Source organism: Daktulosphaira vitifoliae, unplaced genomic scaffold (assembly GCF_025091365.1).
Source record: "Daktulosphaira vitifoliae isolate Bord-2020 unplaced genomic scaffold, ASM2509136v1 Scaffold_3, whole genome shotgun sequence".
NCBI lineage: Eukaryota > Metazoa > Arthropoda > Insecta > Hemiptera > Phylloxeridae > Daktulosphaira > Daktulosphaira vitifoliae.
The window spans coordinates 25,525,977-25,538,741 of NW_026099574.1; the positions used below are offsets into that span (position 1 = coordinate 25,525,977).

The window sequence follows — 12,765 nt, forward strand, 5'->3', positions numbered from 1 at the left end:
TTTTTTGACATTAGTATAGGGTAGATCTGTCAATCCCGACTATTTAAAAAGGATAATCAAAAATAGGAAAAGGAATTTTTTTTAATTTTTTGTTCAAAAAGTACAAAATAAATAATTAAAAATTAATATTTTAAGTTTAAAAACATTTTTTTTTTTAATGTGGCAGACAAATGCCTCCTTTTAATAGCTATATATTGTGTGAGCCTGGCAGAGAAACTTTTTATGGCATTGCTGTTTCAAGAGTTTGACTATGTGCCCTCTAGTATTGATTAAAAAAACTAGTGATATTATTTTTTCAAAAAATTCTTTGTAACCATAACCATGGTTAACGTTTATAATTTCTTGAAACTAGCTGCCGGACGCCGCATTATCTTTAATACAAAACCCAAAACATTGCCGCTGTCGCATTACGCACACGGTAATATTTTTAATGAGAATGTGACCGCCAACTATTGTCTTGTTAATTTTTCTTAAGTTTGAAGAAAAACTATAAGAGTTTATTTTATAAATTCTTATGAGTATTTTTATGCGTTGTCAAATTTAAGAATATTTCAATTTAGTTTGGTCGTGAATGAAAATTTGATTGTCTACGATGGTTGTCTCAGATTTGTAAGTAAAATTCTTTATACTCGTTTAAACATTAGCAATTGTTTTAGTTTTATATAATATATTTTGAAAGTATTATGGAATAAATTAATTTTGAACAGTTAAGCTAAAGGTATTAACAAAATTGTGAATTTGGAAAGCTAGTAGCGTTCAAATTATGCAATGTAAAAAAATTTGAGGTCATTTTTATGAGAGGATGTGTGAATGCGTTTTTATTACCTCATATTAAAAATGTATTATTCTTATAACTTCTACATTTTGTAAAGAAAATATTTCTCTCTAATATTTATAACTGTATTTACTAAGTTATACTTCTTTATTAATTGATTGAAAAATTAGGCCTAAAAATCGTAAGGATAAAACAGAAGGTGATCACTCCGATAAAGAAAACAAAAAAAATGAGCAGAATATAAAAAAGAAAAAACGCAGTCAGTCATCAAGTAGTGGATCAAGTAGCAGTCGGTATGTTGGCATAATTATTTTATAATATTTAAAAATTTAATGCTGTTATCTTTATATTGAAGTTCATCATCAAGTAGTTCTCGCTCTGGTAGTGGTTCTTCAGGATCTAGTAGTCGCTCAAGTTCCAGTAGTTCTGGTTCAAGTTCTCGATCCAGTTCTAGTTCTTCCAGTTCAAGTAGTTCTTCAGGGAGCTCAACTGCTCGAGCAAAAACAAAAACAAAGTAATCAAAATATAATTTTAGAACTAATACTTCTAAGCTTAAAAATTTTTATTTAATTATTTAGGCCCAGGTCAAAAAGTGGAAGCAAGACCAAAAGTCGAAGCCGTAGTCCAAGAAAATCTAGGCGTGATGAAGATGAAAAAGTTAAAAAGGCTGAAAGTAAAACAAGAACTTCAAGAAAATCAAGGTATTTTTGTCTTATTATCATCTTTGTTTGAAAAAATTAAAATATTGGTTATTTAGATCAAGTAGCCCAAAACGACGTAAAAAGGAAAGAACTCCAACACCAAAGCCTTGTCGTATTCATGTTGGCCGATTAACACGTAATATAACTAAAGAACATATTCAAGAAATTTTTTCTGATTTTGGAACTGTCAAAGAAGTTGAAGTTCCTTTAGATCGATTTACTAAACTATGTAAAGGATTTTGTTATGTTGAGTATGCAACTCCTGAAGAAGCTGAAAATGCCATGAAGCATATGGATGGAGGTTATTATTTATAATATTTATTTTAAAAGTAAAACAAAAATTAAAATAACGTTTTTTTACTTAAAGGACAAATTGATGGGCAAGAAATAACATGTGCACCAGTATTAATACCCAGGCCAGTTATAAGAAGGAGTCCAATTCGCAGAGGAGGTTGGGGTGGCGGACGTCGTAGAAGTCCTCCACGTTTTAGGCGTAGATCGCCAATGCCTATCAAACGGCGTTCACCTCGTCCTCGAAGAATGAGATCTCGATCAAGATCCCCAAGAAGACGTAAGCATAGCCGCTCCGTTTCTAGCAGTTCTCCATAATTTAATTATGTTGTTGGAGCTTAGTTAACAAATTCCACCACTCATAATTTTTTTTGTATAATATAATACTATTTTATACACACATTTTCAATTAAAAAAACACTTTAATATTTGTAATTCTATGATGTTGATATAAATGTATTTAATGAGTATGAATTCTAGATAATTAACGAGTAATAATAACTTGTATTTTAACTGCATTCTTTTGTTTTTTAATTGTTATTTGAGTGTTTCAAGTTCAAATTCATAAAATTAAGTAATGATGAAAAACAATTAATTGTGGCCTTAGAAAAAAACAAACGAAACAAATATATTGTGAGATTCTATATATTTTGATTGTGAACACCGTATTGTGAAATAATTTTTCTTCTTCTTCCTCGCCTTAATCCCAATTACTTGGGGTCGGCCACCCTTATTCTAAACTTCCACTTGACAAGATCTCCCTCATTTCCTACGCTCACATTAACTGTCCTCATATCACATTCAATAACATCCCTCCATCTCTTTTTTGGTCTTCCTCTACTTTTTCCTACCTCAACATTAATTCACATAACTGATCTTACAGCTTCCGATTCCTCTCTTCTCATAACATGAGTAAACCATATAAGTCTATTTTCTCTCATATCTATGATTGACGCTATACCTATACCCCTCATATACTCGTTCCTTATCCTATCTTCTCTAGTCACTCCACTCATCCATCTAAGCATTCTCATCTCTGCACTACTTTCTTAACAACAGACCAACAAATTATGAACCATACATCATAGCTAACCTCGTTACAGTCTTGTAGAATTTACCTTTCAGTCTCATTAGAATTCTTTTATCACATAAGAGGCTTATCTTCACTTCAACCACCTACACTTAATCCTTTATCTTACATCCTTGTCAATACCATCATTATTTTTCTCAACTCATTCTAAATACTTAAAACATTTCACCTTTTTTATCACGTCCTTGCTTATTGTCATTAATTCCTTCATTTCACCTACCTTATGTTATCCTTTGTTAATTTCGTACTTCGTACTTTTTTCGTACTTTGTCTTACTCTTATTTTTAATCCCTGTCCTTCAAAAATTGATTTCCACACCTCTAGCCTTTGATTAATTTTTGTCTACTATTAACAAAATATTGTCAGTAAACAACATGCACCATGGTACCTCTCCTTGTATTTCTGGTTACTATCTCTAGTAATTTCATCAATCACTATAGAAAATAAGTAAGGGCTTAAAGCTGAAACTTGGTGTACTCCTACTCATACCCAAAACCCTTCTGTTACTCCTACGCTTTTTACCCTGGTACAATTGCCATCATACATGTCTCCTATTATATTAATGTACCTTTTCGGGACTCCTTTTCTCATTAATGCCCAATTTAGAACCTCTCTTGGTACTCTATCATACACTTTCTCCAAATCTATAAATACCATATAAAGCTTTTTCTTTTTTTCCCTTAACTTTTCTATTAGTTGCCTCACACAAAATAATGGCTTATAATGGTTGACTTACCAGGCATAAATCCCAACTGTTTTTTAGATACCAATGTCTCATTTCTTATTCTCTTATCTATATATCTCTTATTACCTTCTCCCAAATTTTTATACTATAACTCATAAGCTTTATGCATCTATAATTTCCACACTCCTGCTTGTCTCCTTTACCTTTAAATATCGGCACCAAAATACTATTCCTTCATTTATAGAGTACCAACAGAGGTTTTAAAGTGGGCATTAATGAGAAAAGGAGTCCCGAAAAGGTACATTAATATAATAGAAGACATGTATGATGGCAACTTTACCAGGGTAAAAAGCGTAGGAGGAGTAACAGAAGGTTTTTGGGTAAGAATAGGAGTGCATCAAGGTTCTGCTTTAAGCCCTTACTTATTTTTATAGTGATTGATGAAATTACTAGAGAAATACAAGGAAAGGTACCATGGTGCATGTTGTTTACTGACAATATTTTGTTAATAGTAGACAAAAATTAATCAAAGGCTAGAGGTGTGGAAATCAGTTTTTGAAGGTCAGGGATTAAAAATAAGAGTAAGACAAAGCATATGAAGTACGAGATTAACAAAGGATAACCCAAGGTAGGTGAAATGAAGGAATTAATGACAATAAGCAAGGACGTGATAAGAAAGGTGGAATGTTTTAAGTATTTAGAATGAGTTGAGAAAAATAATGATGGTATTGAAAAGGATGTAAGATATAAGATTAAGTGTAGGTGGATTTTTTTTTACATTCATGTCAGGTGCATAGTATGTATATAATAATAGTACTAATGCTATAAAATAAATCAAAAATATATAATAAAAATAAAATAAAGTAAAGTAAAATGTTAATACACTAAAATAAAATATATGCTCAATATTTGGTAATATGGTTAGGTGTTTTAAAGACGTTATTTGTGGATTTATATTGTTTAGCTCAGATGCGGGACACCTTAATTTCTCGGCTTGTGTCATTTTGGATGTCTTCTGAAGTGCACGTGTGAGAGCAAGCTGTGAATGAGATATGTTGCAATATCTGTTCTTCTCTGCATAGACTTAGGACAGGAATAGGACGTACGAAAGATATCCTAATAAATTGCTAGATAGTGTATACATATTGTGTCTAAGCAGAGAAGTGGAGAGAAGCGTCTGGTGTGTTATGCGATAAGAGATCTCCAATGAGGCTGAATGATAAGTTTTATAAGACTTTAGTGTGACTATGATATATGGTTTATTGTAGGGTAGTTGACAAGAGAAGCAGAGATGAAAATGCTTTGATGGAAGAGTGGAGTTAATAGAGAAGATAGGATAAGGAACAAAATAAGTAATGAATTTAAAGAATTCTAATAACATTTTTTATTTATAAAATCTAGTCAGAAAAATTGAATTTATGTAACAATTTAAATATATTATGTTGCTTATAACAGTATACTTTAATCTATTGAGTATTTTATTTGTATACTTACAAAATTGAATGGACAGTATTATCAGCTAAAATATTAATTTGAAATACACAATGTATAGCTTATGATTACGTTTTATTTGTTAATTTCGAAAAATTTATACACACAAATAAAAAGATTTAACTTTAAAATTCACTAGTCGAGAATAAATTTACCCTTAAAAATATCACTACTTGGCATAAATGGAATTTCTTTTTTTATATATAAATTACACCATGTGTCATTTGTAATTTCTGTAATTTCTTCAATTGTAATTGGCTTTTCTATCTGAAAAAATAATTATTATAAATGGTATCTTTAGTGGTGCCAATTAATAAAAAAAGAACTACATACAGGAAAATTAAAAAGTTTTATTCAAATTTTTAATTAAATTTATTAAGGCAAATCACATAATTACTATAGGTTGTGAAGTTTTGTTCTTTTGCAAATCTACTTAAAATATCATTTATAAAGTTGGTCTCATTAATTAGGGTTCAAAACTTTATGTATGTATAAAATTTGTTCAAACATCTTCTAACACACTCAATTATGTGAAAATTTATCATAGGTTTATAGAATACCAAAGAACATGAACTAGGGGGAGTTATTATAATACCCACCCTTTCTAAAAAGAAATGTTTTATTATGTATATATTGATTAGGGTTAAGAAAAACAAACTTAAATATCTATTTATAATTGATGTACTCAGGTCCTGCATATTATGAAGTACTTATTATTAAATAATTAGATTAAATACATTTAATTTAAATGAAATACACGTCAGATTTTGAAAGATTTGATGTCTAACACATAATTTGAAAATAGTAACTAATTAATATGCTTAATATTAAGTGTAGGAATATCTTTAAGTTTGGGATGTATAATATGTTTACAATCTTAAAATATTGAAAATATACAAATCGCTTATTAATAGCAACTTTAATGAAAATTTACATAGGGAATATGAATTTCTTACATGAATATGACAACTCATAACATTTTTTTCAATTAAAATAATTGTAACTATAATCTTTAAAAGTGTTAAAAATAATATAAAATGTAAGTAAAAGTTAACACAGTAGGTCATTACTTGGATTGCTAAAATATTTTCAATTTCTTCAATAACTGATGGTTTCTTTGACTTTAAATTTTTTTTAATTCTATTTTGATGTACTTGAAATATCAAACATGATATTGTTTCCTGTAAAAATTATAGTTTATATATATATTTATTCTGATTAAGTTTAAAAATATCATACTTTTGCTAAAAACTGAAATATATCACAAGCATAAGTATCATACTTTATACTCCATGGCAATAATTCAAGAACTTTCTTTAGAAAATCTGTATCATGAAATGTTTTTGATTTATATTTCTGATAATACTCTCCTAATCTGATAGAATACAATAATATTAAGTTATAATATAATATACAATTTAAAGGATCTTTATATGTACTCAGGTTCAATTTTTAACATAGCAGCTCCAGTTTTAAGCGCCCAAGAATTATGAGCTTTAACTATTTTTTCATCATATTCTTCAAGATCAACATTCAATTCTTCTAAAACATCAATGATATTGTTATAAATTGTATTTTTTCTGTTGATTAAATATGGATTAATGACTTCTGTTTCATTTTTATAGTCAATATTTGTTGAGCTTTCTGTGTGTATTAAAATATAATTATCACATAAAAATCAATATTAATTTTAGTTTCTCAAATTTATCTTACTTGTAAAATTAAAATTAAAGCCATCATCTTCTAGAGAATTTGCAACATCATTTATTTTTTCAGATTTAAAACAACCACTTTTTTTTTGTTTTTTATGAGCTCTTTCATATTCTACTTGTTCCTCATTATTTACATTTTCCAAGTATATAGAAGTATTCTTATCTCTTTTATGTTCTTAAATTAATCATAATATAAATATATGGTTATGAAATTGATTATATTATTCTTACTATAATACTGCACAATTTTATTCAAAGTATACTTATATTTTCTCAACAAAAATATTATATCTATAGTAGATATCTCATGGCTACCACGAATGCAAGCAATTTCTGCAGATTGTACTAATAACATTGATATTTGCTTAATAAGTACAGATTGAACAGCTTCAATTGTTTGTGGTATGGCCTTGTATTCACCTAACCCATACATAATTTCACCAATATCTAGATGAAATATAAATATTTTTACAATCCATTAGATAAGTTTTATATATTTAAAAAATGTATAAAAAAATAATTTTTACAATACCTTTTTGAAACTCCATTTATATAGCTATTTATATATTTAGTTGTATAATAACTTGCTAAGTACATAGCATTAAGTACGCTAACTAAATATGCAGCGTTTTAATAATAAATTACAAATATAGATAATAAATTTATTATCTAAGTATTTACTAGCTATTATTTAATTTTATGATCTAAAACTATGTAATATATTTAAAAAATTAACAATTTCTGATGATATATCACCTAATATATTATCAGAAATTGTTGATTATTATCAAAGATGAATCCTATATCATAGATTAAATACACATGTGTATTTAATCTCACGCTATATACTAATCTATGCCTATACCTTATTTTAATATAATTCTTATGCATCTCTTAGATAAAGATGCAAAATTACTAGTTATTTATTTTTCGGAAATTCATATAATTTATCGGTAATGTCATTCTTAGGTTGTAATATTAGAAAATACATTTTTCTGTATCTAATCCAATAAAAACAAGAAAATGATTAAATGTATACCTCTAGTTGTAACTAATATTTTTCAAACAAATTTTTCTAACTTATCATTAGAGGCGAAATTATATGCATTTATAAACGTTATTAAGTTGATAATGAAATAATACAAATTTTTATTCATTTTTTGAGCACTTAGAAATATACTGTTATCGAAGTTATAGTATTGAGGAATTAGAGGATTTTGTTCTGAAATTTAAAGTGGATTAAACAAAATTTATTAATTTGTTTAATTCTACTCATTACTTGTTCAGAGATTCTCGCAGATCGCGGATAAGATCCCAATTCGAATTTTCTTGGCATTCTGGTGGGTAAGTATAAGCGTGTTTACATTTTTTCACAAATGCCAATAGAGTGATATGCCCCCTTAGAAAATTTAAAAATAATACTAAATAAAATTGTTGCATTATTTAAAAATTAGTTAATTATAAATAAAAATAATTTAAATTTTCATATGGTTGCATCTTTCCTTATTAATGCAAAGTGGGCCTATTATATATAACAGAAAATGATAAATAGGGGTGTGATAAAGGCGAATTAATGGAAGTAACTTCCCTCTAAGGTTGCTTCATTGGGTCCAAAAAACTTTACTTTAATACAATAGTCAACCTTTTCAAATATTAAAATGTCAATTAGTATGTCTTTATATCCTTAAGCTAAAAGAAATTCCTGGCATTAGTTTTATTCCTTATTAAATTCTTCTTCACATATAAAAGATGTCTGGCTTACTATCAAAAAATTTATAAAATATTATAATCATTCAAAATCATCTTTAAATGAACATTTGTTTCATTCTTTCTATAATATAGTCAAGGGAGTGACTGTATTATACATCCCTTCTAAAAATAAACTCTTTAAATATTGTATTTGTACTTCGAGACTATATTTAGCATAATTTGATTTTTAAAATTTATTTTTTTGCTCAATCCTTTTTATGGAGTAACAGAAATATTTATTGTAGCAAGTTTTAGCTTGCATAACAGTTATTGTGTCCCTTCAGCTGTTGGCCTTGTAATATATTAATATATTATAAAACAATGTAAAAATTCCAGGTACTTTTATAAAATTCCCTAACATTTCAGTTATTCCTTGACTAAACAAATTTCATTGATTTTCCAGATTATTGGGCAACATAATATTACTCATATTACATGTAAGTTATATCAACATCAGATGATGTCCTGATGGAACCTTCAATATATATATATAATTAAAATACATAAAATAAAGAAATAATAGATATCACATTTCTATTTAACATTTTAAATTTAAATTAAAAAAAAAATGTTGCTATAGAACATATTAAAATGTAATACAAATCTTGTATATCACTATATAGTTAGAATACTTAAAAGTATAATACTACTTAGAGTTCACATATTTAGAAAAATATATAATTTGAAAAATCAAAAGCATTTTTAATCAAAAATTAATTCACTCTTAAAAAATTCATCATTTTCCTTTAAAGGAACTGGTAAATAATCAATAGGCTGTTTCCAAATATTTTGTGTAGTTTCTATAATATCTTCAACAGTAATTGGTGGTTTTTTTACCTGAATAAAAAAAGTTTTATGTATATATATATACTAATATGTTTGCATATATTAAAAATTTCCAATTATTAATATTAATTTTCATTATTAGATAATATTAAATTTATTATTTTATTATTGTCATAAACTTTTACAAGGTTTTTAACTGGAACTTATAATAAGAAAAATCATAATGAAACTAATTCTCTGTCTCTATAGTTTACAATTGTGTTTTTTTAAGATTAATTTGAATTGTATGAATATATAGTGCTAAAAATAGTATAGAGTTATAGTTTAGTTTTACACTGTTTCTTTACCACTTTAATCAATTTTTGAACAAAAATAATAAATATATATTACTTGTATATCATTATTAGTCTTTTCTGGATTTGTTATATATTGTTTATTGGTTATTATTTTTTCTTTATTTTGATAGACTCTATCAATTAGAGTCGCAATTGTTTCCTGTAAATATTTATTACTTTGATTATTCAGTTAATTGAAAATGTATTTTAAAATACTTACTTTTGCTAGGTAAAGAAGTATATCCAGCTCTTGAGATTTATACTTGATATTAAAAGGAAGTGCTTCACATACTTTTTCTATAAGCATTTCTCCTTTTTTATTATGAAATATTCTAGTTCTACAAACTTGAAAACATTCATATGCTCTAAAATATTTGTGAAAGAAATAAAATTTAATTATAATATTTTCAGTGTTGAGAAGGAACTAGTTCCAAAAGGAACGGATTCCTGGAACGAGTTCTTTTTGAAGGAACGATGCTAGGAACTGCTTCCTTTTAAAATAAAGGAACGAGGAAAATGAACAAATTCCATTTTTTAAGGAACGTGAACGGAAATTACAGTTCCTAAAAATTTTTATAAACATGTTTTAGTGTAGTTTTCTTCGTATCTAGACATTAAAATATTATGGTATTTTTAGTTGACTTTTGACAATGGAAGTCCCCTATATACCCAGCCGAGATCGTAGGCTGTTTAAATGAATCAATTGACTATAGATAGAGTTATTATCACATGTAGGTATACAGTAAATATTTAATATATGTGTACATATATTAAATAATGCACCGAATATTATCGTCGTTTCTTGTTAACTAATTTATGTTAAAGGTTTTGGGTTTTCTGATTTATTATTTCTAACTTATATGTAGACAATAGACATTGGTCGCGTTGACACAAGTCGTTAGCATTTACTACCTGCTTATAAATATAATTTTCGAATACTTTTAGATAAGGAATACTACAAATTTGTTTTGTATTCGACTGCTGATGAAAATCATTGATGACCGTTATCATGATCTCATTGCCACAATTTTTTAAATAACTTATAAAAGGAACGAAGAGTGGAACGAGTTCTTATTTTGGAGGAACTGGATCTGGAACAAGTTCCTTCTTAATATAAAGAATTAGGATCTGGAACGAGTTCATATTTTAGAAAATGAACGGGGAACGGAACGAATTCCATTTAAAAAGGAACTTTCCCAACACTGAATATTTTATACAAGAAAACTTTTACATACGATGGAGACAATATTAGAGCTAATTCATCAGCTCTAACTTTGCGAGGTTCAGTAGCATTTCGGACATCATTTTCATTTGTTAAATCTACATTTATATTTAATTCTTCAATAGCATTCATAATAGAATTATAAACAGTTGGTTTTTTACTATTACCCTGATTTTTACATGAACTATTTGCAACCCAAGAGCTAATAAGGTCTAAAAAAAAAAAAGTAATAAATAAAATGTTAATGTTAAATTTTAATATTATTATTTTATATACCAAAGCCATTTGTATCATGGAAGTCAAAATCAGAAGTTGCTTCAGCAATTTCTTTGGCACTATCAAATGCTTTTAAATTACTGTTGTCTAATTTAGGTTTTTTGGCTTTACTTTCTTCCAAATTTTCTTCTGTTTTTTCAATATTGGTTACTGCCGTAAATTTATACATGTTTCCTTTTAATACTACAATAGAAAAAAATGATAAAATGTATAGTTATATATATGTTGACATGTAACATTTCAAATTAAATTGCATTATTTTGACGTAATTTAAATTTTAAAAATATATATAGCATTTAATATGATTAATAAATTTAGAGTTGTATATAAAAATAATGAAGTAAATTCTACATATTAGGACTATTCTGAGAAAAATAAGTGCCACAGGTTCCCAGTATATAATATAGTATCACGCAATAATATTTCTTTAGATTTCAAATGGTTACCCTTACCAAGCACAGTTTTGATTAGAAAAAAATAGTTAAAAATTAGCAGTCGAGTACATTTGAAAAATCACGTATATCTGTATGATTTATTTATCATCAACCTATTTAATTAATCAAAAAAACTAATTATATTAGGAATTTTGGTTTTTTTAGATACAAGTGACAATATGCATAACAACTAATTTATTCAATAAAAAAAGGATCTAATTAAGAAAATTCTAATCAAGACTGGTGGATTATAGAAGACTTTTTGATTTTTAATATATTTATTAAAAATTAATAATAATAAATAATATATAAAACAAATTATCTTACAATAATATCTCAACATCCTTATTAGAGTATGCTTATGATTTTTCAGCACAAATATAATATCCTTAACTGATATATTTTCAATTTTTTTTTCATTAGAAACACCATATGCTGCTTTATACACCAACAACGTCATTTGTTTAAATAAAACAGTTTGAATTAAAGCAACAGTATCTTTGCGTTGCTTTCGTTCAGCTAAACCATGCATCATTTCACGAATATCTAAAAATTTAAAAGCACAATGTGCTATTTTCATAAAAGGAAAAAAAATGAATAATCATACATTATAGTAATGAATACAACAACACACCTTGAATTAGGTCTAAATCCATTACTGCTATGGCTTAAATGAAAAATAAGATTCTTATTAGTTACTTATAAATTATTACTATTACTAAGTTGTATATTAAATTATTACTAAGTAATTATTATATAATTACTTATTATAAATTCAATGTTTAATTAGAGTATTAACCATGTAAATAAGAATATAAATAGTTGTGATTATTAGTGTTTTCATACAAAAAAATGTTTAAATTGTTTATGAAAGTGATAATTTAATATCATGCAAAAAAATAATGATAATAAAATTTGAATTGATAATAAAAAAACTTGATAAAGATAGTAACTAGAAACTTTAATGGTACTTATTTAAATTGGGTTATGGAGATTGCCACGAAATGATGATGCCCCGATATTCATTTACTCCGACACTGTAAAAAAATCCTCCGAATACATTTACTCCGACAACAATTACTACGAATACCTGGTTACAAAAATTTGGATTTTACTACGACGATGAATACTCCGAATAGGACTATTAATTGATTGCTCCGAATGAAATTAGCTCCGAATATCGATTATTCGCGAAATCGATTAAAAAATTATCAAATT

General features: G+C 26.8%; 3 protein-coding genes across 4 annotated transcripts; 1 reads left to right on the plus strand and 2 right to left on the minus strand.

The window, feature by feature from the left end:
- The first annotated feature begins 388 nt into the window (after positions 1-388).
- Positions 389-2,285, plus strand: LOC126900167 (RNA-binding protein with serine-rich domain 1). Its single transcript, XM_050675647.1, has 6 exons — positions 389-609; positions 946-1,068; positions 1,131-1,289; positions 1,354-1,476; positions 1,533-1,777; positions 1,844-2,285. Exons 1-6 carry the CDS (start codon positions 593-595, stop codon positions 2,083-2,085), a joined length of 909 nt encoding a protein of 302 aa, XP_050531604.1. The 5' UTR covers positions 389-592; the 3' UTR covers positions 2,086-2,285.
- A 2,626-nt stretch (positions 2,286-4,911) lies between these two features.
- On the minus strand, positions 4,912-7,825 carry LOC126900166 (uncharacterized). The gene is made up of 7 exons (XM_050675646.1): positions 7,278-7,825; positions 6,977-7,192; positions 6,747-6,920; positions 6,473-6,677; positions 6,273-6,408; positions 6,104-6,214; positions 4,912-5,300 (listed from the first exon to the last, which is right to left on the minus strand). Exons 1-7 carry the CDS (start codon positions 7,291-7,293, stop codon positions 5,169-5,171), a joined length of 990 nt encoding a protein of 329 aa, XP_050531603.1. The 5' UTR covers positions 7,294-7,825; the 3' UTR covers positions 4,912-5,168.
- Positions 7,826-8,994: 1,169 nt separating this feature from the next.
- LOC126900165 (uncharacterized) lies at positions 8,995-12,405 on the minus strand. Of its 2 annotated transcripts, XM_050675645.1 has the most exons (8): positions 12,312-12,330; positions 12,182-12,214; positions 11,875-12,093; positions 11,114-11,296; positions 10,851-11,049; positions 9,836-9,980; positions 9,671-9,775; positions 8,995-9,331 (listed from the first exon to the last, which is right to left on the minus strand). In XM_050675645.1, the coding sequence occupies exons 2-8, from the start codon at positions 12,201-12,203 to the stop codon at positions 9,197-9,199; spliced, it is 1,008 nt and encodes a 335-aa protein (XP_050531602.1). In that variant the 5' UTR covers positions 12,204-12,214; positions 12,312-12,330; the 3' UTR covers positions 8,995-9,196. The 2 variants fall into 2 exon arrangements, with proteins under 2 accessions (XP_050531602.1, XP_050531601.1); XM_050675644.1 differs by having other exon boundaries at positions 11,875-12,117; positions 12,182-12,405.
- Positions 12,406-12,765: the final 360 nt, after the last annotated feature.

Excerpts from the sequence above, each read along its gene's own strand:
- LOC126900166 (XM_050675646.1), bottom strand. Across the intron at positions 6,409-6,472 it reads ATGTTAAAAATTGAACCTGA|ATTAGGAGAGTATTATCAGA; the intron begins GTACATATAAAG and ends GTATTCTATCAG. Across the intron at positions 5,301-6,103 it reads AAAATATTTTAGCAATCCAA|ATAGAAAAGCCAATTACAAT; the intron begins GTAATGACCTAC and ends TTATTTTTTCAG.
- LOC126900167 (XM_050675647.1), top strand. Across the intron at positions 1,290-1,353 it reads CGAGCAAAAACAAAAACAAA|GCCCAGGTCAAAAAGTGGAA; the intron begins GTAATCAAAATA and ends TTAATTATTTAG. Across the intron at positions 1,778-1,843 it reads CATGAAGCATATGGATGGAG|GACAAATTGATGGGCAAGAA; the intron begins GTTATTATTTAT and ends TTTTACTTAAAG.
- LOC126900165 (XM_050675644.1), bottom strand. The coding sequence starts at position 12,203 with ATGGATTTAGACCTAATTCAAG. Across the intron at positions 12,118-12,181 it reads GGATTTAGACCTAATTCAAG|CACATTGTGCTTTTAAATTT; the intron begins GTGTGTTGTTGT and ends TTATGAAAATAG. Across the intron at positions 9,332-9,670 it reads AGACTAATAATGATATACAA|GTAAAAAAACCACCAATTAC; the intron begins GTAATATATATT and ends TTTTTTATTCAG.